Source organism: Lissotriton vulgaris, chromosome 5 (genome assembly GCF_964263255.1).
Source record: "Lissotriton vulgaris chromosome 5, aLisVul1.2, whole genome shotgun sequence".
NCBI lineage: Eukaryota > Metazoa > Chordata > Amphibia > Caudata > Salamandridae > Lissotriton > Lissotriton vulgaris.
In genome coordinates this window covers 765,292,407-765,319,543 of record NC_141693.1, presented here as the reverse complement: position 1 = coordinate 765,319,543, position 27,137 = coordinate 765,292,407, and the positions used below count along the sequence as shown (strand labels likewise).

Here is a 27,137-nt window from a genome sequence, read left to right as displayed (position 1 = left end):
ACAAAATTGAACTGACTGAACGGCGTTTATCGCTGGACCCTATGCTGTCTAAACGTTCATCTTTGGGCGGGCTAATGCAAGTAAGGTCACTTGAGCAATCGATAGTCTCGGTTATTGATCTCCCTGCCTCTGAAGGAGGCGTTAACCAGCCATTGCAGGATTTAGTGATTCCAGCAAACACTTCTTCTTTGGAACCTGCATCAACGACCTCGCATGTCATTCCTGCAAATAAAGAGTCTGCTAGTAGTGCATTTTCCAGAGCTGTAACAAGGTCTGCTTATAGTTCCTCGTCTCAAGGGGCGGTTCAACCGCGAGAACCGGCAACAAAGAGAAAGCGGGCTGCAGGTCCCCAGAGACACAAAAATGCAAAAATTCAAAAATCTACAAGGACCGGAATAACGGAAATCACAGAAGTGCCAACTATACCTGAAACTTGCTCACCGACTTCTTTAGCGGGTATGACTATTCCAAATGTGGGTGATGCCTATCTGACCCAAATCAGAGGTTTTTTTTGGGCTAGAATGGAAGCAACATTTACTAAATCGTTCCTAACACTTCTTGAAAGACTCTCTTCAATAGAGGAAAGACTCCTTGCACTTCGAACCAATGTTTGCACTTAATCATGTTAATAACATTAAGCCAATGGGGGGGACATTGGGCTAATGTATTATGTAACCCCCTTGCCTCCATTAGTCCATCTATCCCACTCCCTTCTAATTTACCTTTACCTTCTTCTAGTGGGAATGTTGAGGCTAACACTATTGTGAATTTTGGCAATGAGACACATGGGGGGGAGAAATTATTGAGAATATGAATCTAGTGATACCGAATGAGGGTGGGTGGTTTGGCACCCGGACCACTGAGAAAAGATAAAACCCATGCCTCCCATAGGAGTACTCTGAGCCATGGTGTATTGAAGCCTAGCCTGCTGTGTATAGATCTACCACCCGCATCAATTCCGTATGTTGTTGTGTTAGCTGGGGTCCCTGTGTTGGAACATGGTAAAGAGGAGTGATATTCTGACCTCAAAAATAAATGTACCCACTGGATAAACACTAACAGGCCACTTCCACCGCAGGTATACAGTGAAATCTTATTTGCCCGAAGAGTAAACTGGGTGGGGCAAAGAAAGAAACATATTGAGGGCGATTGCATCTTGCTCAACTTTAGAGACTGGCGGGCGGTAGAACACATATGGCATTGGCACCTGACACGGTCACCAACCCAGATACAGTCCCTCCCTTTAACCTATTTTTATCCAGTCATTCCTTTTCATTCACCTTTAGAGAGAAGGGGCAAGCCATGGGGAAACTGGGAAAGTTGGGACCCAAGAGCTCAGGTAGGAAGTGTATATAACGGGTGTTGCACATACAATACATCCTACCAGTTGTCTTCCCTGTAAGTAACAGATTTGGGCCATATGTAGGTAATCTACATTTACCGATTCTAAAACACCGAATTTTACCGATTCGGTATTTCAGAATCGGTAAATGGTATGTAGGAAACAATTCGGTAAATATTATTTAAGAATCGGTATTTACCGATTCGGTAATTCCCATTCATTCCTAGGGGCCTGGAGGCCCAAAGAAATGAATGGGAAGCCATTTACTATTACCGATTCGGTAAATACCGAATGGGTAATAGGGGGCACATATTCAAGGGTGGCAGGGTGTCATATTGACAGCCTGTTGCACCCCTGATTCGTGCATGTGTGCAAATGTGGCACACATACATGCCCTAAGGGCATGTATGTCTGTCACATGGCACTTTTAAAAAAGCACAAAATGGCTTTTTTAAAGGTTTTCGATATTTACCACCAACTTGCAGTTGGTGATAAATAATGAATCCTGAATGCAAGAAGGCACTCACTGGAGTGCCTCCTACATAGCTTTTTGGATTCGGTAATTACAGATTCCTTAAAATAAGGAATCAGTATTTTACTGATTCCTTAAGGAATCGGTAATTACCGAATCCTTAAACCTGCCTCCTACATGTCAAACCCTAAATACCGGTCGGTAACGGCTGAAATTCGGTAATTTCGGCCGTTACCGACTTGTATTGGGCTACCTACATATGGCCCTTAGTGTTCTAGGTCAGGTAGTCTGACTGATCACCAGTAATCATCATCTAATTCTTAAGGCCCAACGGCTAGGCGTGCCCCATGTTGGTGAGGGTATTGTGGCCCATGATCAATTCCCAAGCAGGGAATTGGTGAGTGAAGAATCCTCTAAGGGACCGATTGATGATATTAAGGAGGTTATAGTCTGTACATTGCCCGCAGGGTGAGGAGAAAGTCTAATATGATTGAATGTGGGGAAACCACTTCCTTATCCCAGGTCATAGAAGCCCAAAGGCATCTGGGAGCTGTGGTTTCTGATTATCTTCCGAAGTGGGTAATGATTTGGCACCAATGGAGAATTTTAATAGGAAAGCTGCTATACACTATGAGGCCATTGCTGAAACCACTGCCGGCCATGATGAGGAGATCTTGTCTGTGGTCCATGAGAGAGGGGACTCCATTTTAGACACACAGAGTATTAAGGATCACACACTACAAGGGCTAAGGTTGTTGTCCTGGAACATTGGCGGGCTGAGTGCTCAAATGGATTTCCCCAATTGGGGTGAATCCATTGACACTGATTTTTTTGCTAACAATGGAGGCAGAAGAATTCGCTGGGGAACATTTTTAAAATCCCCAGGGGCAATGGCTTCCCTGTATAAATCTATAATACTCTTTTTAGTTAAGGCAAGCTCAATTGTAGATAACAGCAGTGCCACTGATTTTTTAGAGGTGCTGGGGGAAAACCATTTGGCTATGGTCAGTACCCTGGCTCCATTTATTTTTGCGTATCAACCCATACAAAGAATGAACAAAGAAGTAATAACCCCTGGTATAATAGGGCATGTAGAGAAGCAAAAAATGCCCTGCTGACAAAACTTCAAGAGGGTGACACTGTACGCATTAGGGAGGCAAGAGCATCTTTAAAAAAAATCATTTTAGATGCAAAATCCAGATGGAAAATTGACAGATGGCAGGCCATTAAGAAAGCCCTAGACGATAAGGACCCAAGAGGGTTTTGGAACTTGGTGAAGAATGGAAACCCGAGGGCAGGAATGCAATTGAGCCCAACCTTGGGGAGGAGGTCTGGCGATCTCATGTTGAACTGCTGTATTCTAAGCCCCTAACAGATTCATCGAGACAGGGATGCCTGCCATTGATTTTATCCATGTCCCCCAGGCAGATATACCTCCCTGTTCTTTGGCTGAGGTCATAGTGGTCCTGGCCAAAGTCCTTCCAAATAAGGCACCCAGATTGGATAGGATCCCAGGAGACCTGTTCAAATCTGAATTGGTAATCTGGGGGCCGTATCTGCAGTGCCTCTTTAATGCAATTCTCCATGGCTTGACACACTGTCAAACGTGGGCAGGTGCTGAGATCATTCCTATCTATAAAAAAGACTTCCCCCAAGAACTGGCAAATTATAGGTCTATTAGCCTAATAGATGTAACACAAAAGATTTTTGCCCGTGTTCTCTTAGGAAGATTGCAGAGCTGGATGGACGACCATAATATACTTACTACCCTACAAGCAGGTTTTAGGTCCAAAACCTCAACTATAGACCAGTTGTTTAGACTACAACTAATCTACTGGAAAACTATACTGCTGGAGGGAGGCTCTCTACCTAACATTCGTGGATCTTAAATCCGCGTTTTATATGGAAGATCGAGACCAATTGTGGGGTTTACTGCTTGAAATGGGGGCTCCAGTTTACCTTTGCCTACAGCTTAAACGCTTACATGAAGGTACCTTTAACAAAATAAGATTCGGGAATAGCGGGAAACTTTCAGCTCCATTCCCCGTAGAGAAGGGTGCGAGACAAGTTTGTGTGCTTACACCAACTCTTTTCTCCCTCTTCCTAAACAGGCTTATAAAGGATCTTTTAGCTGTTAAGGACATAGACTCTCCAAAACTTGCTAACCGTAGAATACCAGCCTTAATATTTGCGGATGACACGCTGCTCCCATGTAAAACACCTATGGGGATGCAGCGTGTCCTAGAGGAATTCAGCTTGTTTTGTAAGAAATGGAATCTGGAGGTTAACATTCAGAAAACAAAGTACCTGGTCTTCCATGCCGACACCCTAAAATAGATTCTAGGCCACTATAAAGGGCGTCTGTTTTTGATTATTTGGGCCTCACCCTGAATGAGAGAATGGAATGGGGGCCGCAGATTACCAAGGCGAATCTAAAACTAATTCAAGCAAGTGGGGTGATTTTAAAAGTCCACAGAAGCTGTGCCGTAAAGGTTATTGGCCCCCCTGCAGAAATATATAAGGTTCAAACCAGGGGAGCCTCTTTATACGGTGCTGAACTTTGGGGCCATTGTTCAATTAACACCCTAACTGTGACAGAAAATAACTTTTTAAGGCAACTCTTGGGTCTTCCACAAAGCACCCCTTTAATTCCATTGAGGATGGATCTGGTCATTACTCCCATTGCTGACTTGATCACCTCTCGCCCACTCCTCTACTGGCGTTGGCTATGGAGCACACCAGAGTTGGAAGATTACAGAGAGGAACTTAAATCGGTTATGTCAATTTCAGGAAACTTTTAGCAAAATAGGGAGAAATGACTTGTGGTCTGTACCTGAGGAGTCATGTCCTGCTACTTCCAAACAGTCACTCACCTCTGCTTTGAAAGAGTTTAGACTGACAAGAATTATTCAATCGACTGAGTCATCTAGTCTAACCTCCAGGTTCTTGGACGTAAAATCGCATAATAGCCTGGAGCCGGCTTTAGATCTGATTCAACCTCTTGTAGCCAAGAAATTGTTTCTTCAATTCAGGCACTGGACGCTCCCCCTCTATGCGTTTACTAATAGGTGGGTGGGTGCCAATAAATCACTATGCCCCGGGTGCAATGAGTCAGAAGAGATAGAGATCCATGTGATCTTTTTTTGCCCAGCATATCATACGGCTAGATCCAAATGGATTCTCAAACTATGCAAGAATTTAGGATTAAGAAACTATAGAGGTCTTCAGATTACTAAAGCATGATACGCACCCGGTTGTTGTTGTTGCTATAACAAAATATTTATTTGCAATGTGGTGCAAACGCAGATGTTTAGAGAGATGCTAGGACAGAGTTCTGAGTTGGTGTTTTATTCATGATCAATTTCCTGATTTTAAATGGTATTAATCGATGATTAACTCTTCTAACCTTCACTGTTAGCTTATTTATATTTTTAGTATTATACGATTATATTCTCTAATTTGCTGCTAAAATCTGCCCTCACTTGAGATGCCTGGTTATGCCTAATTGGCCCTAAGGGTTAACCTTTAGAGGGGCAGTGTCCTTCTTTATATTGTCATCCTCTTGTTACTCAGGTTTTAAACGCTACAGAGCAATTACTGAAATTGTTTTTAAGCTTTATTATGTTATTTTATGTTGTAGCATTTATAAATGTTGTATTATTGCGCTTTTATGGCAGCACTTGCCGAAATAAAGTTTGAATTGATTGATTGATTAAACAGACAAAACATCAACCTAATATGCGATTGTGAGGCGTTTAGCTGGAGACGAAAAACACACCTGCAGCTTTGCAAATTAGGGTATTAATCAATTATGCTAATGATTCTGGCAGAGTGGATAGTTCTTATGACAAAGTTGGTTGTAGCTTACTTTTCATATCCTTGGTTAATGCCACAGGCGATGGGTACTAAGTTTTAATTTGCAGTGACAAACGCATGACTCAGAGTTGGCTTTTATTTCTAAAGCAAGTGTATGATCATGAATCGACCCTCACTAGTCAAATGTTATGCCTAGATATTTTTTTAACATCTTTATTTTTGAGTTTTTCAACAGTCGTCCTTGTCAGGACCGAAGTTACAGAGCAAACAGATACATCAGTAATTGTTTACATTGAGCACACAAAGGTAGGACAGTAAACCCAGATATTTATGTGAGTTGAATGTAGCAATCTTTTCTCTGTGAAGGTACCAAGATACTTCCTTTTTTATTTTTCCTCCAATAATTATTGTTTTTATTTTGCCTAGACTTATTTCCAGCATGTAGAGCAAGGGCGACTCAATCCATGTAGGAGTCTTTGAAGACCTAAATGGGTTTTACTGATAAGGACAGTATCATCTGCATATTGCACAGCTGCTGGATGTTGCTGGCTCACTCTGGGTGATTAGGTACAACTTTAAGGGCACCATATAGGCCGCAATAAAAAAAGATTAGGCAGGATAGGTAAGAATGAATCCTTGCATGAGACCATTCGATGTGTGGATTATCCTGGAAATTGCTCCCCTATTGCCTATTTTAACCTGAACCCACCTGTTGGTATAAAGTAAGTGAATGGTATTTAAGACAGATTATCAAATATTCAATTTGTGCAGTTTTTCCAAGAGCAGATTCCCCTGCCCTTCATCAAGCAGGACTTTTAAGCCATAAAAGCAAATGTACAATATTGACTTTTTTGACACTGCCTTGGTTGTAAGGATGGAAAGTATTAGAATAAATTAGCGCTGTGCCAATGCCTGGACGAAAGCTGGTTTATGTAAAATGATTATGGTCTTGTTCTGTGGTCCAGAGTTCAAGGTCCTGCAAGATCCAGTTAGGGAAGTGTTTTTCTTCAATGAGAGCTATAAGGCAATAATTTCCATGATTTGAGGGGTTGTCCTTTGAATAGATGGATTGGAGAATAGAGCTCTGCCTCAATGTTAGATTACTTGTTTGTATGTACATGCATTAATTAGGAGGTGTGCGCACTGAAGCTCAATTGGTTGTATTCAAAGAGAGTAACTGGTAGGGTACTAGAACCGGGGGTACTGTCTTGTCGTCTGTTTTTTATTATTCAAGCCACAGGAGTTTCCAAATCCTGGGCAGTTCTTTTGATATGAAACTTTAGAGGTTTATCCATTGAGGTGTCAGCTGTTCGGCCGGATGATTCTGCTTCAAGTAAGAGGGCACATATTTGTGTAAACTTAGAGAGCTTACAGAAATGTAATCCATTGTTCATTAGAAATATGTTCATTTTGCACCACTGTATCATTGATGGTTGTCCAGAATTGCAAGCGATTACTTTTACTGCATGCTGATATGAGTTTGTTATATAAATTGTCCCTGGCTTGTTTTTTTTGCACTTCAGATTGCTTTCTTGTATGCTATTTGCATTTCTTTCAATTATAATGATAAATTGCTACTGCTTATATGTGACCTCCCCAAACAGCACGGCAGGCTGTTGGAAGTACCGACGGAAAGAGCGGTGCTTCATATCCCTGAGCTGTTTGCCAGGTGAGGCGAGGCCCTTTCCCCTCACAATTTGAGGAGGAAAACTGTAAGTGAACAAGTGACTTTCAGCATTAGTGTTCACCTAAGTCCTAATGTTAATTTAATTTTCATTTTTTCACATATAAGCAGTAGCAATTTAGTTTATGGGTCCTGAGGAAGCGGCAGGTACATACTTTGACCGTGTAAGTCCGCAGAAACATGTCGACCAGATCACCCAGTCAGAAGGTATTTGTTTGAAACATCTGACTTTATTGCACTTTATTGGTTTTATATTTGGAAAGGCATGGCTCCAGAATAAAGTTACATTGCGTGCCTTATCCAATTTTATACTGAACACTTTCACTATTTTTCACTAAATCACCTATGCACTGCTTTCAGTTACAACTATAACAACTATCACCAGGCATCTGTCTCCTCTCTCTGTAAATGGAGATAGACAACGGGCTACCTACTGTGAAGTAGACCAAATGATGTACTGGGCGGTACGAATCGTGTAACTGATGGACATTTTTCACAGTGGATCTCTGTCCAATAGTCTGCCTCCAGAAGAATTTTTGTAGCAGATAGACGGCCTCCCTTTTTTTACACACATAGTCTTGCTTGAGACCCACAGTTATTCGTTGTTCTTTCATAAGTCTCTCTTTTTTACACACCATGACCAATTTTTCCTTCCATCGATTAAAAGGTGGAGGATAGGATGATTGTCAATTAGTAGTAATCGCTGATCTTGCAACCAGAATAGCAATACACCAGGCTTTCCTTGCCCCTTCGATGCTAACCCTAGATGCCTTAAACTGCTCATTAATATCGCCAATGCATTCAGTGGTATTAAGTTGATTAACAGCTGCTAACTGTAGTTTAAACCTTTTCCCAATATACCCGTAGGACTTTCAACTCCACATCATATGTAGGCAAGTACCTTTCTCCTCACATCTAAAGCATTTAAATGGATTATCTGGATTTCTTTTATTTAAGAGCGCCGGTTTATAAAATACCTGCCATTGGGCATATAATTATATGCGCCTAAAATTAGATCTTCACAATACAGTAAGATTTAAATTGACCAATTTCTTTTTTAGGACTTGCAAGTGAATCTGGAAGGCAGTTTCAGTTTGTCAGTTTCCGGATATTTGCTTGTATATGGAAATTTCCAGTGCTTTCTGTATGTAAAGGATGTAAACCCAAAAATTAATTTTCAAAGGCATGGCATATTATCTAAAAACATATTCCAACAGAGCTCAAATACTTTCAAGTTCTAATTTGTCTAAATTGCTTAAAGCATTAAGCATTTGATGATGTGCAAATTGATACTACACTCCCTGATCTACTATTTAATGTTTCACAATGTCTCTGGGCACATGATTACCATTGTAATGTATTGCATTGCATTGTAATTGCATTTATATAGCTCTTACTACCCCTGATAAGGGGTTAAAGTACTTATTCAGCGAGTAGCATGCTACTCTGGAACCCATAAAGGATTAGTGTTGAATTAGTATAGGGAAATATGAAAGTAATTTGAGTGGTGGTTAGGTTAGTCAGTTAATTGGATTCAGAAGGATAGCGGAGGGATAGAAGAGGGAACAAGGTTTGCATTTATATAGCGATTGTTACCCCTGATGGGGTGTTGAATCGCTTTTTTTCGGAGAGTAGCATGCTACTCCAGGACCCATAAAGGATTAGTGGTGCATTAGTATAGTGAAATATGAAAGTAATTTGAGTGGTGGATATTAGTCCGTTATTTGGATTAAGAAGGATAGCAGAGGGATAGAAGAGGGAAAAAGGGTTTGCATTTATATAGCACTTGTTACTCCACCTTTATGAAAAACTTGGATCTCCACGTGAACAAATCTAGGACCTTTGTACTCCTCTCCGGGGCACGCCTGAAACAATCTCCAGATTCTGTCTAAACTACTTTCGAATGATGCTTGGCATCCCCTCAAATTCTCATTCCTTGAGTTACCCTATGCCCCTGAGACAGTGTGCCAATTCAGTAAGATTACACACTGCATTTTTTTTGTGTGCACATTTTGCTGTTCACCAAGAAAAAGTTTTGTTTCGCTTTCGCACAGGTATAACTTTAGACAGTGTCATCCAGCACTAGCCTTTATCCAACAGCTTAATGGACCACTGGTTTGCCATACAGTTACGTCGTACCTTTTGGTTGGCCAAGTGGAGTAGTTGGTAGGACTGCCTTTGATAATAGTGTTTTATGACAAATTGAATGATTTATAACAGATCTTTTTAGCTGCTGTACTTAATTAATCATGATAAGTGTTTACGAAGACTCTGGATATGACGTTATTATAGACTAGGCATGTTAGGGTTAACACTGTTGTATCATTAATGCAAATTTATCCTCTCGTTTTCTGATGAAGAATCTTTTAACTATCTTTAAAAGTAGAAATAAAATCATGCTATACATTTCGAGCTCGAAATGTTTATGAATTATTAGAACTGGTTTTATTAGTGATTATGAACTTACAATATATTTATTTAGTCTGTCTATATGTATGTACTTTTTATGCAATGGAAACTGAGCGAAATAAAGATTTTTGACTGGCCAAGTTACTTAAAAATAGTTTCCAAACAGCTTGTCGAGCTAAAACTGGCAAATGCAAAGATGACCAATCCACCACTAGTCAACCTATTTTTATTTCCCCAAAAATTTAATTTCCAGAGACAGAAGCACTAACTAAATTTCAGAATGAGACAGTAAGGTTCATACTGGTTTATAAACTTCCTGATAAAGATCTGACTTCTGATCCTTCCCTTTTGGAACGAATATCCTGTACATATCATATAGTCACATTCTGCCATTTCGAATTTTGCCTAAGGCATGATTGAAGAATGTCAAAATTACGAGTATGAGACAATAGTTTTAAAAAAATTGAACTATTTAATGGTGCATTAACAAAGACAAAGAGGAAGAGGAAGAGGTTCAAGATCGGATAGGAGACCAAGAGGAGACTCAGGTAAGTTATTTACAAGACCCTTTATCTATGGGAATAAAGTTGGGCGGCAGACTAGCCCAGTTTGTTTCCAGGTGGCAAGAGATAACACAAGATCCATGGGTGTTAGAGACTGTTGTGGGATACAGGATAGATTTCATAGGCATTCCTGTTCAAGAAAGAATTCCAAAGTTGTTGAGGTTTTCAAAAGAAATGGAAGAGTTGGTGACAAAAAAAGTACTGGAATTGGAGGAGAAAGGTGCAATAAAGTTGGCAGAGGAAGTACCAGGTTGTTTTCTGAGCAATTTATTTCTGGTGGAAAAAAAGGACAAAAAGATGAGACCGGTGATAAATTTAAAAGAGTTGAACGATTGGGTAGTTTACAATCATTTCAAAATGGAAGGAATACATATGTTGAGAGATTTGTTGAGAAAGGGAGATTGGCTGACAAGGCTGGATCTAAATGATGCTTATTTGACAATTCCAATGTGTCAGAGTCCGAGGGATTTTCCGCAGTTCAGATGGTTGGGAAAGCGCTGGAGGTTCAAAAGTCTACCATTCGGTTTGACGTCAGCTCTGTGGTGTTTCACAAAAGTGATAAGACCAATAGCGGCATGGTTGAGATCCAGGGGGATTCGTCTGATAGTTTATCTGGATGATATTTTGATTATGGCGGAAGAGAGGATTCTGGCCAAGGAGCAGGCGGAGTTTCCAATAAATGTGATAGAGGATTTAGGTTTTATTGTGAACATGGAGAAATCTTGAGTGGTTCCGGAACAGGAGGTTTTAAGGTTTCCAGATACAGACATTGGATTGTGTGTTGAAGGTGCCTATGGAGAAGGTGAAAAAGATCAGGAAAGAGGTGAAGAGAGTGAGGTCGGCAGAATGGATTACTTTGAGACAGTTAGCGCGTCTGTTGGGTCTCCTGTCCTCTTCGATTCAAGCAATTTTTCCTGCTCCCCTACATTATCGGGCGTTACAAAGGTTAAAAGCACATTACTTCAGGAAAGATGTGAGATATTCACAGAAGATACAGATCAACCAGGAGTGTCAGGAGGAGTTAAAATGGTGGTTGATGAGTTTGGAAGCCTGGAACGGGCGAGCAATATTTGGGATGATGCCAGAGATGGAAATAGAATCGGATGCGAGTCAGTACGGATGGGGAGTGAGATGTGGAGAGATTGCGACGGGGGACAATGGTCAGAAGAGGAAGGTCTAATGCACATAAATTGTTTAGAGTTACTAGCGGGCTCGTTTGCGATAAAGAGTTTTGAACAGGAGAAGGTGCAATGTTGTGTGCTGTTGAATATGGACAATTAAACAACAGGGGGTGGTGATGGACAGAGTTTCTGAATTAAGCAGAATACTCTCACCCAGTCAAGAGATCAGGGCTTGATCCAACACCGTTTTTTAGCTCACTGCACCATCCCAGTTCAGAACCTGGCTATATGCAAATTAGTCTGTCCCTGGCCTAGTGCATCATGGGAACAGGGCAGACCAAACTACCAAGCCAATTCTTTCACTGGGAAGGAAACAAGCTTCCGAGGACCGGTGTCTGGCATTCCAGCCGTCTTCAGCCCGGCTTGCTTGAATCCAGTGGCAAAGTGAGCAAGGGACTCACTTCTGAGCATACCCTGCCAAACTTATGGTGGCCAAAAGCGGTGTAAAAGGGGGTGGTAATGGACGGAGCATCTGAACCAATCAAACACTCACACCCACAGTAAAGAAAATTGTGAGACTAATGTAATTTGATTTGCACAAATAGTTTTATTCAAAGTTCTTTTTTGATTATGTTTTCATTTTTTCAATCTTTTCTTTGTTTCTTTGTGATGTTGCAGTCACATCCAAACATTTATATCAGTTTTTATTTATATGCCCAATGCATTTCGGGCACTAGGCCCTTCTTCAGGGGCTCGAAATTCTGTACAAACAAAGGAAGTATACATCATTCTTCATGAACAATCACGTTTTAGACACTCATAATCATCTGCGATCTTTGTGCATTATGGTTAATGGATTACACCAATGGTAAAACCTTATAACCCTGTCGGCGGCAGGTAAAGCGATAAGTAGATGCATTTTAAATGAATGTCAAACAATCAATGTGTTAAGGAAAGAGGTCAGAACTGTGAAAACTCTGTGCCTGTTATCGACGAGGTTCAAACTAAAGAAAGTTTACGTGTGTGGGTTGAAAGAACGGGGTCTAAAAAGTGTGGAAAACATGTATAAAATGAATACCTTCAAAATCGGACGTTAATGCATTTCATAGGCGCCTGTTTAAATCTCAACCCTGAGTACGTATCTGGAATACCAAAGTGTATCAATAAGAAAACGAGTGTGAAGGTAAAACTATTGCCGTTATCTGGCTAAACACAAAAAGTGGAGAACAATACCTTAAAAACGTCATGGCGTCCATAAGGTAGTTTCGTTCGGAAAAGAAACCCGAACTGATTCTGTGGAGGTAAACATGGACATATCCCAATGAGTCTCCAAGAAAACCAATAGTTAAAGATAACCAAAAAGTATACAATACGGGGGCTCCGTATCTTACCGAAGTTAAGCGTCAGGCGCCGCCATAACATCAACAATGCGTGACCCGGAAGTGCACGCTAATGGTGGAAAACGGATGTAAATGCGTCTGTTTTAATGGATCTCGACGGTAGACTCCCGGAATGGGTGTCAGCATAGGAAGAAAGACTAAAATAAGAGAGCGTTAAAAAAACGTGAGGGGGTCAAAATAATAAGTAAATAGTTAATTGTTCGACACGCGGATATTATGTGTGTTGAAGGTTAAAAATAGGATTATCAGAAAAATGTGCAGTCTATATAAACCAATTCTGGGAATACTGTATGCTTCATCAAAAAACAACTCTGTACAAGTCTAAAAGTAAAGACTGGTTACAGTGCATATGTTATGTTATACAACATGTCATAGAAAACAATTTAAATCACACCAATCATTGAGTCCTTTCGGCTGAATTGTATTCAGAAAGCTCATCCAAAATATCTCCCTTCTTAATAGGTGTTGACTATTGCTTCTCCCCGGTAGAATTGCTGGTTGTTCCAAAATCAGAAATCTCACTTGACTGGCTGTGTGGTTATGCGTGTTAAAATGGGCTGCCAAGGGAGATTTAACACTTTTGGTTCGTATGTTACTCTTGTGTTCTATTAATCTCGTCTTGATTTTTCTTTCCGTTTTGCCTACATATGCCAGGTCACAAGGGCACTTGATCATGTAGATGACATTTCGACTATCACAGGTAGCATTAACTTTCAATTTTATGAGTGTTCCTTGGCTGGGGTGTCGAAACTCCTTTCCTTTGATGATAGCGTTACAGTTGCCACAGTTGTGGCAAGGTAACGTTCCTTTATATATTTGTGTTTGAAAGTTTTGCTGTTGGTTTAGCAATTCTTTGATGTTTTTAGAGCGTTGATAGGCAAATCTTGGTGGCAAGGAAAATATACCATTGAAGTCTTCTTCTAACAACAGTAACGACCAATGTTTCAATAGAATTCTTTGGATGTTGTAGCTCTCAGTGGAGTATTTGGAGATGAATACCATTCTTTCATGGGTGGTGTTTTTGTCTTTAGTTTTTAATAGAGTAGCTCTATCAACTTTTTTTGTCTTTTCCATTGCATCTTGGAGGATGCCTTGGGGATATCCTCGCTCTCTGAATTTGTCTAAGGTGGTGATCACGTATTTTTGAAAAGTATCTTCGGTCGATGAAATTTGTTTGATACTGAGTAGTTGGGAATACGGTAGATGATTTTTTAGAGAATGTTGATGGAAACTTTGGAAGTGAAGTAGGTTGTTTCTATCGGTGGTTTTAGTGTATACACTTGTGTTGAGTTTTCCTTGATCTTTAGTAATCATTACATCCAAAAATGGTATTTCATTGGTATGTATCTGATGGGTAAATTGAATCCTGTCATTGATTTGATTCAATCGTGATATGGCTTGGAGTAGTGACTGTTCAGATCCCTTCCATAGAATGAAAATATCATCAATGTATCTTTTGTACAAGATAAGATTGTCCGTCCAATTTTTATTGTGTAGTATGTTGTCCAGTTCAAACCTGTACATGAACAAATTTGCGTACGCCGGTGCCGCACAATTTCCCATCGCGGTACCCGAACATTGGATAAAGTATTCATTATTCCAACTGAAATAGCTGTGGTAAAGCGTGAAATTCAGTAATTCCATGAGAAATACCCTTAAGTTTTGATCTATTTCTGTAAGCATCAGAAATGACGCCACTGCTTCAGTTCCTAAATCATGTGGTATAGAAGTATATAATGATTGAACGTCAACAGTACAAAGTAACATTTCTGTGGTGTATTCGGTTTGATGTTCTTCCAAAATGTTTAAAAAGTTTGTTGTATCCTTGATGTATGTGGACATATTTTGTACTATGGGTTGTAGGTGTCTACCCAAATATTTTCCCACCGGTTCATGAATTGAATTCACTGTAGAGACAATCGGTCTACTTGGAGGGTGTGTCGGATGTTTATGCACCTTAGGGATCATGTATATATAAGGTTGTGCAGGATTCTGTTTTATTAAGTATTCTTTCTCTTTAGATCCAATGGTTCCAAATTGATAGATTTATCAATGATTGTTGTAAGAATTTTCAAAAATTCCATCGTTGGGTCCTGATGAATTTTCAGATATATGTTAGTGTCCATGATATGTTCTTGTATTTTGGAATTGTAGTACTCCGTATCCATGATGACAAGGGCACCGCCCTTATCAGCCTGTTTAATGGTAATTGAGGCGTTATTAGATACATTTCTCAAAATGTTAAATTCCTTTTTTGATAGATTTGTGAATTTTGATCTGGGTTTTTTGTATGTGGTTTCGATGTCTTTCAAAATGACTTTCTCATAGGCATCCAATACTTTATGGCTTGTAGGAGGGATGAATTTGCTCTTATTTCTTAAACCCATCAGGGTGTCTCTAATTGGATCCTGAGATGGTGGCATAGTGTTGGTGAAAAAATGTCTTAGTCGTAGCAATCTCATGAATTTGTATACACTTACTTGAGTGTCTAGAAGTTTAGATTGAAACGTGGATACGAATGAGGTGCCTTTTTGTAGCACCTGTTTTTCTTGTTTAGTAATTTGGTATTTGGACAAGTTAATTACTAGGGTCTTTGAGTTGGCTTTGGACGGTGGATATCTTTTGTGTTGTGAATCATCATCAGAAGATGTTTCATCGGTTGATCTGGTGAAAGAAGATTTTTGTTGTCTGCGTTTAGCGTATATGTCAGCCCAGCTGTATACTTCCCCTAGTTTGTAGTCTAATGAATCTCGTTTGAATTTTCTAATTTTTCGTTCGTTTATATCCTAGGTGTAATTGTCTAATTGTGTATTGATGTTCTTGAGGGTTTCATCCATTTCCTCTTTGGTGAGCATTTGACTAAGTTCAGTTTTGAGTTGTATTGTTTTTTGTGTTAGTTCCTGAATGAGTTTGGCTAATTCTTATATGATTAATAATATCAAATCCAAAGAACATTTGTTCAATATTGCTTGCCATTTTTCGGTGAATTTTGAATTGTTTTTACATAAAGTTGATTTGAGAGCAATGCGAAGTCCCCTTGGGATCCTTTGAACCTTACGGTATTTTATGAGCGTACTTGCGTGTAATCTCTGATTTACCGTTTTCTTTGACATGTACAATAGTTGTTTAATGATGCTTTGTTTAGACCCTTTGTTTGTTGTCAGAGTTTCTGTTTCCTGAATTAATGAATAAATGCGTTGTGTATCCTCCTCTGAGAATCTAAATGTTTCTGCCCTTTGGTCAGTTATGTTTGCGGCATCCTCTAAATCCATGGTAGGTGTGGGTGCTTAGTTCCTTTACTCAGAAAGGGTTATACAGATTCGAAAATGAAAGAACGGTCGCACTCCTTTAGTTCAAAAAAGATAGTGATATTTTGATCTGGGTGGGTAGGTGCTGTTTGGTATACCCCACTGAGTATTGGGGTCCTGTAAACTCACTGTAGCATTATCCTGAATGAGGGTAACGTCCCCAAACGCACACAGTAAAGAAAATTGTGAGACTAATGTAATTTGATTTGCACAAATAAAGTTTTATTCAAAGTTCTTTTTTGATTATGTTTTCATTTTTTCAATCTTTTCTTTGTGATGTTGCAGTCACATCCAAACATTTATATCAGTTTTTTATTTATATGCCCAATGCATTTCGGGCACTAGGCCCTTCTTCAGGGGCTCGAAATTCTGTACAAACAAAGGAAGTATACATCATTCTTCATGAACAATCACGTTTTAGACACTCATAATCATCTGCGATCTTTGTGCATCATGGTTAATGGATTACACCAATGGTAAAACCTTATAACCCTGTCGGTGCCAGGTAAAGCGATAAGTAGATGCATTTTAAATGAATGTCAAACAATCAATGTGTTAAGGAAAGAGGTCAGAACTGTGAAAACTCTGTGCCTGTTATCGACGAGGTTCAAACTAAAGAAAGTTTACATGTGTGGGTTGAAAGAACGGGGTCTAAAAAGTGTGGAAAACATGTATAAAATGAATACCTTCAAAATCGGACGTTAATGCATTTCATAGGCTCCTGTTTAAGTTGGTTCTGGTGACGCCGTTTTGGCAGGCCTAAGTGTGGTTCCCAGAAGTGATGAGTTTGTTAATGGAGGATTCTGTTTTGTTACTGATTTTCCCAGAGGTTCTTTTGGATGCGCAGGGGAATGTGCACATGTTGGTGGTGACAGGTCAGTTGAGACTTTTAGCTTGGCTGATTTCAGGAGAGTCTGGCAAGTGCAGGGTTATCTGAGGAGGCTTCAGATCTTATTGCGAGATCTTGGACATCTGGAACTACAAGGGTCTACAGGCAAACTTGGAGGAAATGGTGTTGTTGGTGTGTTGAGGGGTTTGGATCCAGCATCAGCTCCTTTAGTGGAGGTTGTGAATTATTTATCAATTCTGTAGAAGACTGGTTTGGCTTACAATACAGTAAATTTGAGCAGATCAGCTATTTCAGCTAGGCATGTATTGGAGGATGGTGTGCCTGTGGGTCAGCATGCTTCAGTTAAAAGATTGGTTAAGAATGTGCAGTTGTAGTTGCCACCTAAGGCAAAGCATGCTGTTCTTTGGGATGTTTCGGTTGTTCTAATGGAGTTGGACAGTTGAGGTGTAAATTCGACATTAAGTCTTAAGTTGTTGTCATGGAAGTTGGCGATGCTTTTGTGTTTGGTCTCTTTTAGAAGGCTTTCAGATATTAGAGTTTTGGAAGTGAATTCTAGGATTTACCAACCAGAGGGTGTGTGTTTTGAGTTGCGCAAAAGGACGAAGACTATGTCTAGGACTATTTCTTATCCTCTTTTGGAGGGGCATAGTAATTTATGTGTGGTTTGTTGTTTGAGGGAGTATGTGTTGAGAACATTTGGTTTAAGGGAGTGTGGCTGTTCTCAATTATTGATTTCTTACAGGAAGTCTTTTAGGGCAGTTTCAGCTTCTTCTCTGGCTAGGTGGGTGAGGGAAGTGATGTATAAGGCCGGTGTGGTTGTAAGTGTTTTTGGGGAACATTCTGTTAGGGGTGCTATGGCTAGTAAAGTGTTTATGAGAGGATCCAGTTTAGTTGGCATTTTGAAGGCAGCGGATTGGTCGAATAAATCAACTTAAAAAAAAAATCATATTTGAAACCTGGGGAGAATGTGTTGGGCAGAGTTTTAGAAGAACTTTGAACATGCATAATATTGGCCTCTGGGCCTTGCCATAAAATGCAGATTTTCAACAGTTTCAATGGGAAGAAAATCCTGATTTTATTAAAGGGACAGAGGATAATATTATCCCTCTGCTTACCCTCCCCTATTAAAATCTTTGATCTTTTAATTTAAGGTTAAATGAGAGAAGATGGGTTTCGGGGACGTGACCTTAAAGAGAAAATATGGATTGGAGTTTTTGATTCTGAAGATGGGACTTTGTTTATTTCACAACTACTAAAGAGGAAGATGGCTGCCTGTTCTAATGTTATATTCATGTTCAGTGTTCTGGAGTTTTATTAATGTTCTAATTCTAGTTTTTTGTTACTGGTGTGATTTGAGAGCAATAAAGGTTTGGTGCATATTAGCCTCCGTGCCTTTAATAAAATCATAATATTCTTCCCATTAAAACGGTGGAAATTCTGCATTTAAAGTCAGTTTGCATAGAGTGTACTGAACGTGTTCAATCACCTGAGTGTACTCGTCTCACAGAAATCTACAGCAATCACAACTGCAGCCCCCGATTGTACCCAAAAAAAACAAAAAAGGTTATAAAACGGATCTTGACACCAAAAACATTTGGTAAAGTAATTTTTAGAATTATTGCGAACCATCACAAACAATTCTATCAGCTAGTAGAATCATGGGAACTGCTAACTTTGTTCTTGAAAAAAAAGTCTTTGATACCTCACCGTCGTTTTGAACAGTGGCGAGACCACTTTTGAAAAGAAAAAGAAAAAAATTACTGGATTCCATACAGCAAGGTAATGCCAGACTAATTTTTAAACCAATTCCTCATCTGCTATTTGCTGCCAAATTAATAACATAACTGCACACTTTAGCCAGCCCTACGCCATTTCAACACTGTTGTTCTCTTTTTGGGATTCCTAGGACCATAGAAACCAAAAATCTAAATAACTGTAGAAATTAAAAGTAATATGTACCCATGCGGCGATATGGAACCAATCTGGGATTACAAACAGGTTATTGTTTTTTTCACAGGGGGATAAGTAAATAGCTCTATAATTTGGTCCCCCAAAAAATGTACGTATTCTTTGTTTCCTATCATTTTATACAGCTGATGAACAAGAGTTAAAAAGTTTGCACAGTAATAATATTGCATATTGGCCAAAGCCAGCCCCCACCGCCTGTCCAGCTGTTTTTTTTCTAATCAAATTCGTGGAGACTTCTTATTACAAAAAAAGGAGCTAATATGGCCTTAAAACTACTTAAAGAATTTTTCGGGAACACGCACAGGTGAGCAAAAAGTTGGAAAATAACTAAGGAAAGTATATTCATTTTGGATCTGCCAATTATCAAAATAGGCAGAAACCCAAGCTACTTAAAAGTATACAAATTTTAGCTGGTAGTGGGTGAAGGTTTAATCATACACCATCCAACTCTTCCAAAAACAAATTCTCAGATCATTCTTGGGAGCATTATTAAAGGTGGCCTCTAGATCTCGACGGATTGCCCCCACAGAAAATGTAATATTAAAAGCTGTTTTAGTCTTGTTTCATTTATAACCTCTTAATTCTGAAAAGTTGCTTATTATGTGAAACAGAGCCTCTATTGATTGTGCCTTAGGAAAATTGTACACCACAAGGTCATCTGCAAAGAGTTTAGGTTTCTGGGCACCCAGAGGAATAGCCTTAAGGCTCTGAAAGCTATTGCCAGAGGTTCAATATATACAGAAATATTATTGGCAACAGGGGCACCCTTGTCTAGTCACGCATTATATTTGAATGTACTTTTTTGCACCTCTTCCATTAGCCGACGCGAGCACTACTTGCTGGTGCTGGGCACGACCGCTGGCCGACGCAGACCCGCCTGCTCAATAGAACAACCGCACATTCAGCCATGGTAAACTGGTTAATTACTAGTGAAGCATTTGTTCCAGCTGAAAGTTGTTTTAAGGTGTTTATCAAGTGCATAGGGAGCCCTACTTTTTCAAGCACTGCAAACAAAAATGTCCAGCCATGGATTTTCCGCATCTATAAAACATAAATGCAACTGGAACTTTGTTGCAGATACATACTCTATATCCTCCATCAAAAAGTGTGTATCAACATAGAGTAGCTGGCCTGGTATAAAGCCATTATGATATCTAGGTATGATTTGGGGTATTACAGCTGCATGTCTCAAAGAAAATCATTTTGCCAAGACTTTATAGTCGGTATTGAGAAGCATTATTGGATGAAAGAAATGTAAATTGCCTGGATTCTTACCATTATAAGAAGCAAATAATACTTCCTATCGAGAAAGATGAGGGAATTTAACCTCTAGATAAAATATAATGAATTATTTGTGTCATTGGGGCCTTTAGCTGCTCAATAAGCAGGGCTCGACAAATCTGAAAAATTGTACTAGTCCTGCAGGTCTAGTAACTTGGAAATTCCCCTCGACCCAACTGCAACCTACTTGACCTCTGTCTCTGAAAACGGAGCAAAAGTGACAAGTTAACAAGATTTAAAGGCATCTTCATTGCTCAGTCTCTTTATGAGCAATAAAAATGCCTTTAAATCGTGTTATCTTGTCACTTTTGCTCCGTTTTCAAAGACAGAGGACAACAGTTAGTTTGTCTTCCTACTCGCCAGAAAGGGCGAGTAGGAACTAAAAATAGCTCGTCCTCATCCATTCTCCCTCGCAAATGCGAGCGGGCGAGTGGATTTGTGGAGCCCTGATAAGGCTCTGGTACCACTCAGATGTAAAACCGTCATCACCCAAAGCTGTTCCCCTTGGCAAGTTCTTTATCACCCCAATTAGCACTTCCTGCATTACTTTCCTAATTAATACTGCAGCTTTTCTAGAGATAGTAAACTTGGGAGAGACCACTTCTGAAGATACTCAAAGATGGATGCACATGGTGGATCTACATGCTCAATGTAGATATTTTCAAAATGCTTCTGGAAGAGCTGCTTTATTTGTTTAACATCATTTGTGTAACTAAATGTTTGTGGATCATTAATGTTTGTAATCTGAGTAGTTATGGCTCTAGATTTCAAATGCCAAGCTAGCAATTCCCCACTATGCTTCCCTTCCTCACAGAGTGGTTGTCCTTCTGATCTCCTAACGACCAGCTCTTTTCCTAGAAGGAAGAGTTTTAGTTCCAGCCTTGCAGCGTCTCACTGCCAATAGTTTTCATGTTTAATCATCAGAATCAGCGTGACTTAAGCCTAAAAGAGTATATCCTGCTTGGATAGGAACTCTTGGCTCCACCTCTTCCTTGTTAGGACTTCTAGGGAAATACTTCCCCTCTCAACATAGCCTCATATGTTTCCCACGCATACTCTATGGGTGCCTAGCCAAAATGTACCTAAAATAAAATAGGATCTTATCCTTGATGCTTTTACAGAATTCTTAATCGAATTTTGGTCTAACTTCCATCTAGCACTTCCTTTGTGCAGGGGATACACATTAACATCTAAAGTTGGACTTTAAAAAAAAAAGGCAATTCTTAAAGCTAACAAATGCGTATTGTTGAAGAGAAGCCTAATTCAGACTTCAAAGTCTGGAGTACTTGAGCAACGTTTGCTTTTTTTTGACACCTCCATTTATTGGAAGGATCTAATGAGATTGGAGTACATTAAAATCTCCACTAATAATAATTGGATTGGAAAAGTCAACTAGGGATAACTTAACTGGTGGGGGGAATCTGGGTCCTCTTTTATAGGACTATAGTATAAAACACTATCAAGTCTAGCAATTTCAATTTCAATGCAACAGCTACCAGCTTTGTCCTGTACTAATTTATTAATAGACTCTGTAAATTTATTTCAGGCCAATATTATGACCCCACACATGAATGACTGTGAAGCAATAAGGCGATCCATTTTAATGGGGGAGGAGGGGCAGAACTTGCCATCTGCACTAGTGTAAGTTTTAAGAGGAGCCTCCTGAAGTAGCAGAAGTGATACATTTTGTTGAATACCCAAGACAATATACAGCACATTGTTTATCCCATTAACAATTAATTATATGATCCTAACGATGAGAAGGATGAAGATCGTAGCCACCTGGCAGGGTCTTGAGAGCAGGCCACGTCCTCTAATCAAGATGGCAGAGGACATCTGTGCTAGCAGGTACTGAGAAGACCTCTGGCTCTGAATACATAACTCCCTGATCCCCGATGAAACTTTAGTCCAGACGCCAGAGGCATTTAATCCACCACTTCGAGGTGCATACTGTAGGTTGCATGCCGCCAGCTGCCTCAGGTGTCTGCCTAGAGAAGCTCACGGGGGAGAGGTGTGGTCCTCTCGTCGTCTGCTGCCTGCCTTTTTGTTGTCAAGTCAAGTACTTGACCTCCAGCTAAGAGTTTCTGATTGTGAAACTATTCAAAGTTAATTGACACAACAAACTTCCCTTGTTTTCAAAGCAAACCCCTTTGCTAAAATACCAACTAGATGAGCAGGAAAATATTTCAAGGCACTACAATTTAAGATTTGTTGGTATATCAGAGCTAGAAGACTAGAATATTTCAGCAAAGGTTGTAGCGCCCCTGATACTTACTCAGGTACTCTCCAAGATGAAGGAAGCTCTTACAGTAATGAGGACCCATAGTTGCCTCGTTGACTAAACAGAATATTTCACAGTACGATTTTGACTAACTTCAGTGACTATAGAGCGTAGGAAAATAGAGACATCAGCAGCTTTGTAGATGAAATCATGATGTTTGTCACTCTATTTTAACCCTTTTAAGTTGTCAGTCTTTATGATGCTGGATATTATTGGCACTTTCATTAAGGGAGGACTATAGTTTATAACCGAAAAGAACTGTGGCATATGGTAGCTGCTTGGCTTTTAGTGATTTGAAAGTTCTTGACAGAAGAGATACGATAGGTTAACCAGGTTGTAATCCAAGATATTGTTTCTATGGACTGAATAAATAGTTGGGTTTACTATCTGATCATACAAGAATCTACCATCTCCCCTAGTTTATAATTTTTTAGGAGTATTAATACTATTTCAGGAATTCCCCAATATTCTGTCCTGCATTATGATGGTGTTGTCGCCTTAGGTTGGAGTGGCCATTACTTTTCATTAAATTTGCATTTGCCGATCCATGTTCGGATTTGTGAGAAGACCAGCATACTCCATCCTCAAACATGTAGAGCAGCACTATCATACAGAGTAGATGCGAGAGCCTGTGCTCACGCTAACTCTAGATTCTTTACTTGGGTTTCTGAAGAGGGTAGGACACCATGCACAGTTAGAATTCTAGTACACATAATCATGCTTTCTATCCGATGTTTAACTTCAACAATAACCATTTTTTTCTCCTACACTAGCAAAGCCAATATGCTTGTATGGGTGAAGCCACAAGGCGAGACGTATTGGGTTGGCCAATGCAGGTTCTTCACAAGATAATGGGAAAATAAAACTCCAAGTGTAGCTGTACTAAACTAGATGTAGAATCTCCTGCACGCTGAGGAAGGAACTCTTCGATCTCTGCTCAAAACAGAAACAATTGATTGTGACTCATCTAAACATGTTTTTAAGAAAAACATGTCAGTTGCCTTTGAGCTAGCGGAGATTAATATTGATTTGCTGCTAGCTTGGACACCATCCCAACTTAAACTCTTTTTGAAACATTTCACCTCAAGGCTGAGTTTTGATCTGACCTTTTGCATTGTTTTAAACTATCTACATATAAGAATTTCACTGAAACTATAACATACAAGAAAACTCAACAGTACATTGCTTTCAACCTAAATCATTCTGTCAGGAGAGCGATTGTTCTGTTCCGGTTCGGTATTTTACCAGTTAAAACTATAATGGCACTTAAAGGAAAACTCTAAATGTAATCTGTGTAATGAAGGAGAGCAAGATATCGAGCATCTAATGTTCGCCTGTTTAAATCCAAAGGTGGTAACGGCAAGAAAGCGGTATTTGCAAGCCACATACATTAACTGTAGGATTAACTCAGCAAAGGAACTGATTACTCTATGTAAATTCCCGCCAAATGAATTTGTTTGTTATAATTTTTATAAATTTTTTAAATCTTTTTTAACACTGTATTAGCATAAGAAATCTTTACTGTCGGAAATAACCTGTATTTTATGTTAAAATATTTGTGGTCCTCAGTTGAGTACCAAAGCAAATAAAAAATAAAATAAACTTGAAACTAGAATTCCAGCAAAGTTTGGAGAAAGGCCCTTTTGTTAGGTCTCGGCCACGCATTGCGCATGCGCTGTTTAGGAGAGAGACCTTTAGCTATTGGCATAGCTTTGGGGGCAAAAACGTGCATGAAATGTATTGCTTGCAATGGCAATGCGTGCACACCTGGCGATTCCCTTGCGGGAGCGCGTGGCGCCATATTGTCGCAATCATCCCTCCTTTCTGCACGCTCCCGCAAGGGAATCACGCAGGCCCCCAGCTGCCGCGCGAGGAGCGCGCTTGTTTAGTGAGCTTGTACGATACACAGTGGTATGCCTTGCGTTTCTTTCGCGCCTACTACTTTGTTGATTTATCTTAGAATTGATCACTTCCAGGACATTCTCGCTTCCTCCCTGACCTTCCTAGTCCTTAACATTAACTTGTTCTTCACTACCAACAGTAGTGACAATTGGATCCAAATAACGTGTCATATCTTAAACCATATGCTTTTAGATAACCATGCTTTACCAGCTCTGATGCTTCAGGCTTTAACTACAAGAAAAAGCAAAAATCCCAGAATGCAGTATACTGTGCCCTGAAAGCGCTGACTGGTTGAAGGCGTCTTACATGACAAGGGTCATGTGGCCGCTGTGCCAATAAATCAACCTTGTAAGGATCTATACAGAATATCTAATTTTGTAAAAATGAAGCTATCACCCTGAGGACATGCGAGGTGTGGGTGGTCCATAACTCCACATACAGTGCCCCACGTTCTCTCCATAGCTAATGAGATTTTTTCTGAAATACACACTGTGCTAATTAACATGAGAAAACAACACATGGGACGCCCAGCCAAGTTTGAAACACTCGATCATTTGGTCCACTGGGCCCTTTGAAGGTCGCAGCACGTTGACAAATGCGCCAGGCGAGTGACGTTCATGATTGCTTTCTTGGAGGTTGTTTGTCACCAGACTGCAGGCTTGCTTAAAATGTACCTCCAGATGAGTTCATAATGTGTTTCTAAAGTACATTTTACATTAGCCTGGATTAATAGAATATTCTACACGGAAAACCGACGGGTGCTCATGACAATATTATTCCCAGTAAAACTTATTTGACGCTTCCATTGATCACACTGACACTTCAACTGTTTTATGTTCCTGTGCGGTAAGACGCAACACATCGAGTGCAGAATCGCCAGGTCCATTGCCACAGTTGCCTGAAAGATGATAAATCATTGCTACAATGAGAAGCATGCGTTTCTGTGGATCCTTCCCCGGCATCTACCAATAGTAGATTCCCATAGGGGTGCAACTGCTGTCAGTGCATGCCTGCCTGCTCGAAACTCACAACATGAGCACAGGTACACACGAGTAAGGCAACATTCAAAGAGGACTTTATGTGAAGCAAATTTAAATTAAAATACAGAATAAAATCCTTTTAAAGAAGTATGCTTGTTTCATCTGGAATAAATGAAGTGAATGCAGTGTCATAATGAAACCTGAGGTGGTCACCCTGAAAAGTTAGTCAGGGGTCTTCCAAATAGTCCTATTCCACCGATGCATTGTTAACCCCTCCCACACACAACTTTCACTCACTGCTCCACCGGCGCCATAATCTGGGACTGTTGGAAAACAACCACCTAACAAGCATTGGGAAAGCCAATAGGTCTCGCCTTTAGGACCTTAAAAGTATTTAGTTATGCAGCGCAATATCCTTGCTGCAACAACATCAACTGTTGCATGGCTAAACAGTTAAAGGTCCCAAAGGCGAGACCTATTGGCTATGCCAGTGCTTGTTTTTATTGGCTACTGTTGTTGCAAATTCTCTTACTGCAAATGGACGTAAGTTTTTGGCATTTACTATATGACAGGTAGTGAAGTGCTGTATTGGATGTAGCTTTAACATAAACCACAAACTCAGACAACACTGATTTTATAAAAAAATAATAGTTAAGCCTATACTTTCAAAGTCGTAAATGCGAACATTCAGTAATTAACTTAGCGATTCCTGGTTTTGTGCGTTTTTTTAACTTAGATATTCCTGTTTTTGTGCGTTAATTAACTTAGACTCCTGGTTTTGTGAGTTCAAAGTGAGGACATTTCTTTTCCGTCTCATAACTTAATAGTCCAAGTAAAATGGAAAATAAAATTCTCCAGATTTCTATAATTAACTCTCAATCGCATACACACCAAAACGTAGCCATGTAATACAATGTGTAATCGAAATTAGAAGTTCCTAGCATGAACGAGACATTTTGTGGACTAAAAACCCAGGACTGGTTTACGAAATCGCACGACATAGGGGTACCCGCCAGTTACTAAAGTAAAGAGTGAGATACAGACAGATCCTTGGACAGTTAAAAGAAATGGGTGAATTTAGCGGCGCCTGTCTGTGCGGAACCATATGGAAGAGAACGTGCAGCACATGGGGCAAGAAAAAGTGCTACACCGGGTATATAGCGGCTACAGTCTGCACGTAGCGCGTTAACTACTGTGCGCACAGACCGCAGCACTAGAAGTCAGGCGTGTCTTAACCTTTCTCCCACCGTAAAACACCTCACCTGCCCCCCTATAGTAACGTCAAAGAATACTATAGGATTGTTCGAATTTGAAGCCAAGACCGCCATTCTTGTGACTGTGACCCGGAAACGGAACTGTTTCCGACGGTAGAGCGTTTCATGGGATTAGCGATAAACATAGAAGAAAGATAGGAAGTGCGCCCGTTTACGCTCCTCATTTCTTTGATGCTGGGTAACTCAAGTGCAAAACTTGTGTTTTTTGCGTACTTGGCCAATTGCTAAATTAGGAAAATCTGAAGCATTAGGCTTTTTCTTTACTATTTCTACGTACTGTTTCACAGTAGAGGTGCCGTGGGCGAGCCAACAAATTATTAACAAAGCGATCCGAATCAGGGCTTGGCCGAGCCCTAAAAAGTTTTTGTAAATTATTCAACAAATATTACGAAAATAGGATGTCTTTTCCAAATTTCAAAAAGTACATTTCTTTAACATATGCTAGCTTTTGCATCATCATCACGTCACAGCACTTCACTGAGAAGT

General features: G+C 39.9%; 1 protein-coding gene across 1 annotated transcript in view; it reads right to left on the bottom strand.

Annotated features, from left to right (window-relative positions):
- The window catches only part of PPIH (peptidylprolyl isomerase H), a 192,187-nt gene extending 165,452 nt beyond the window's left edge, over nucleotides 1-26,735 (bottom strand). The window contains exon 1 of the mRNA XM_086920207.1: nucleotides 26,640-26,735. Within this exon, the coding sequence (XP_086776333.1) occupies nucleotides 26,640-26,705 (66 nt within the window). The 5' untranslated portion in view covers nucleotides 26,706-26,735. The remainder of the gene's footprint in view (nucleotides 1-26,639) is intronic.
- Between the last annotated feature and the right edge of the window lie 402 nt (nucleotides 26,736-27,137).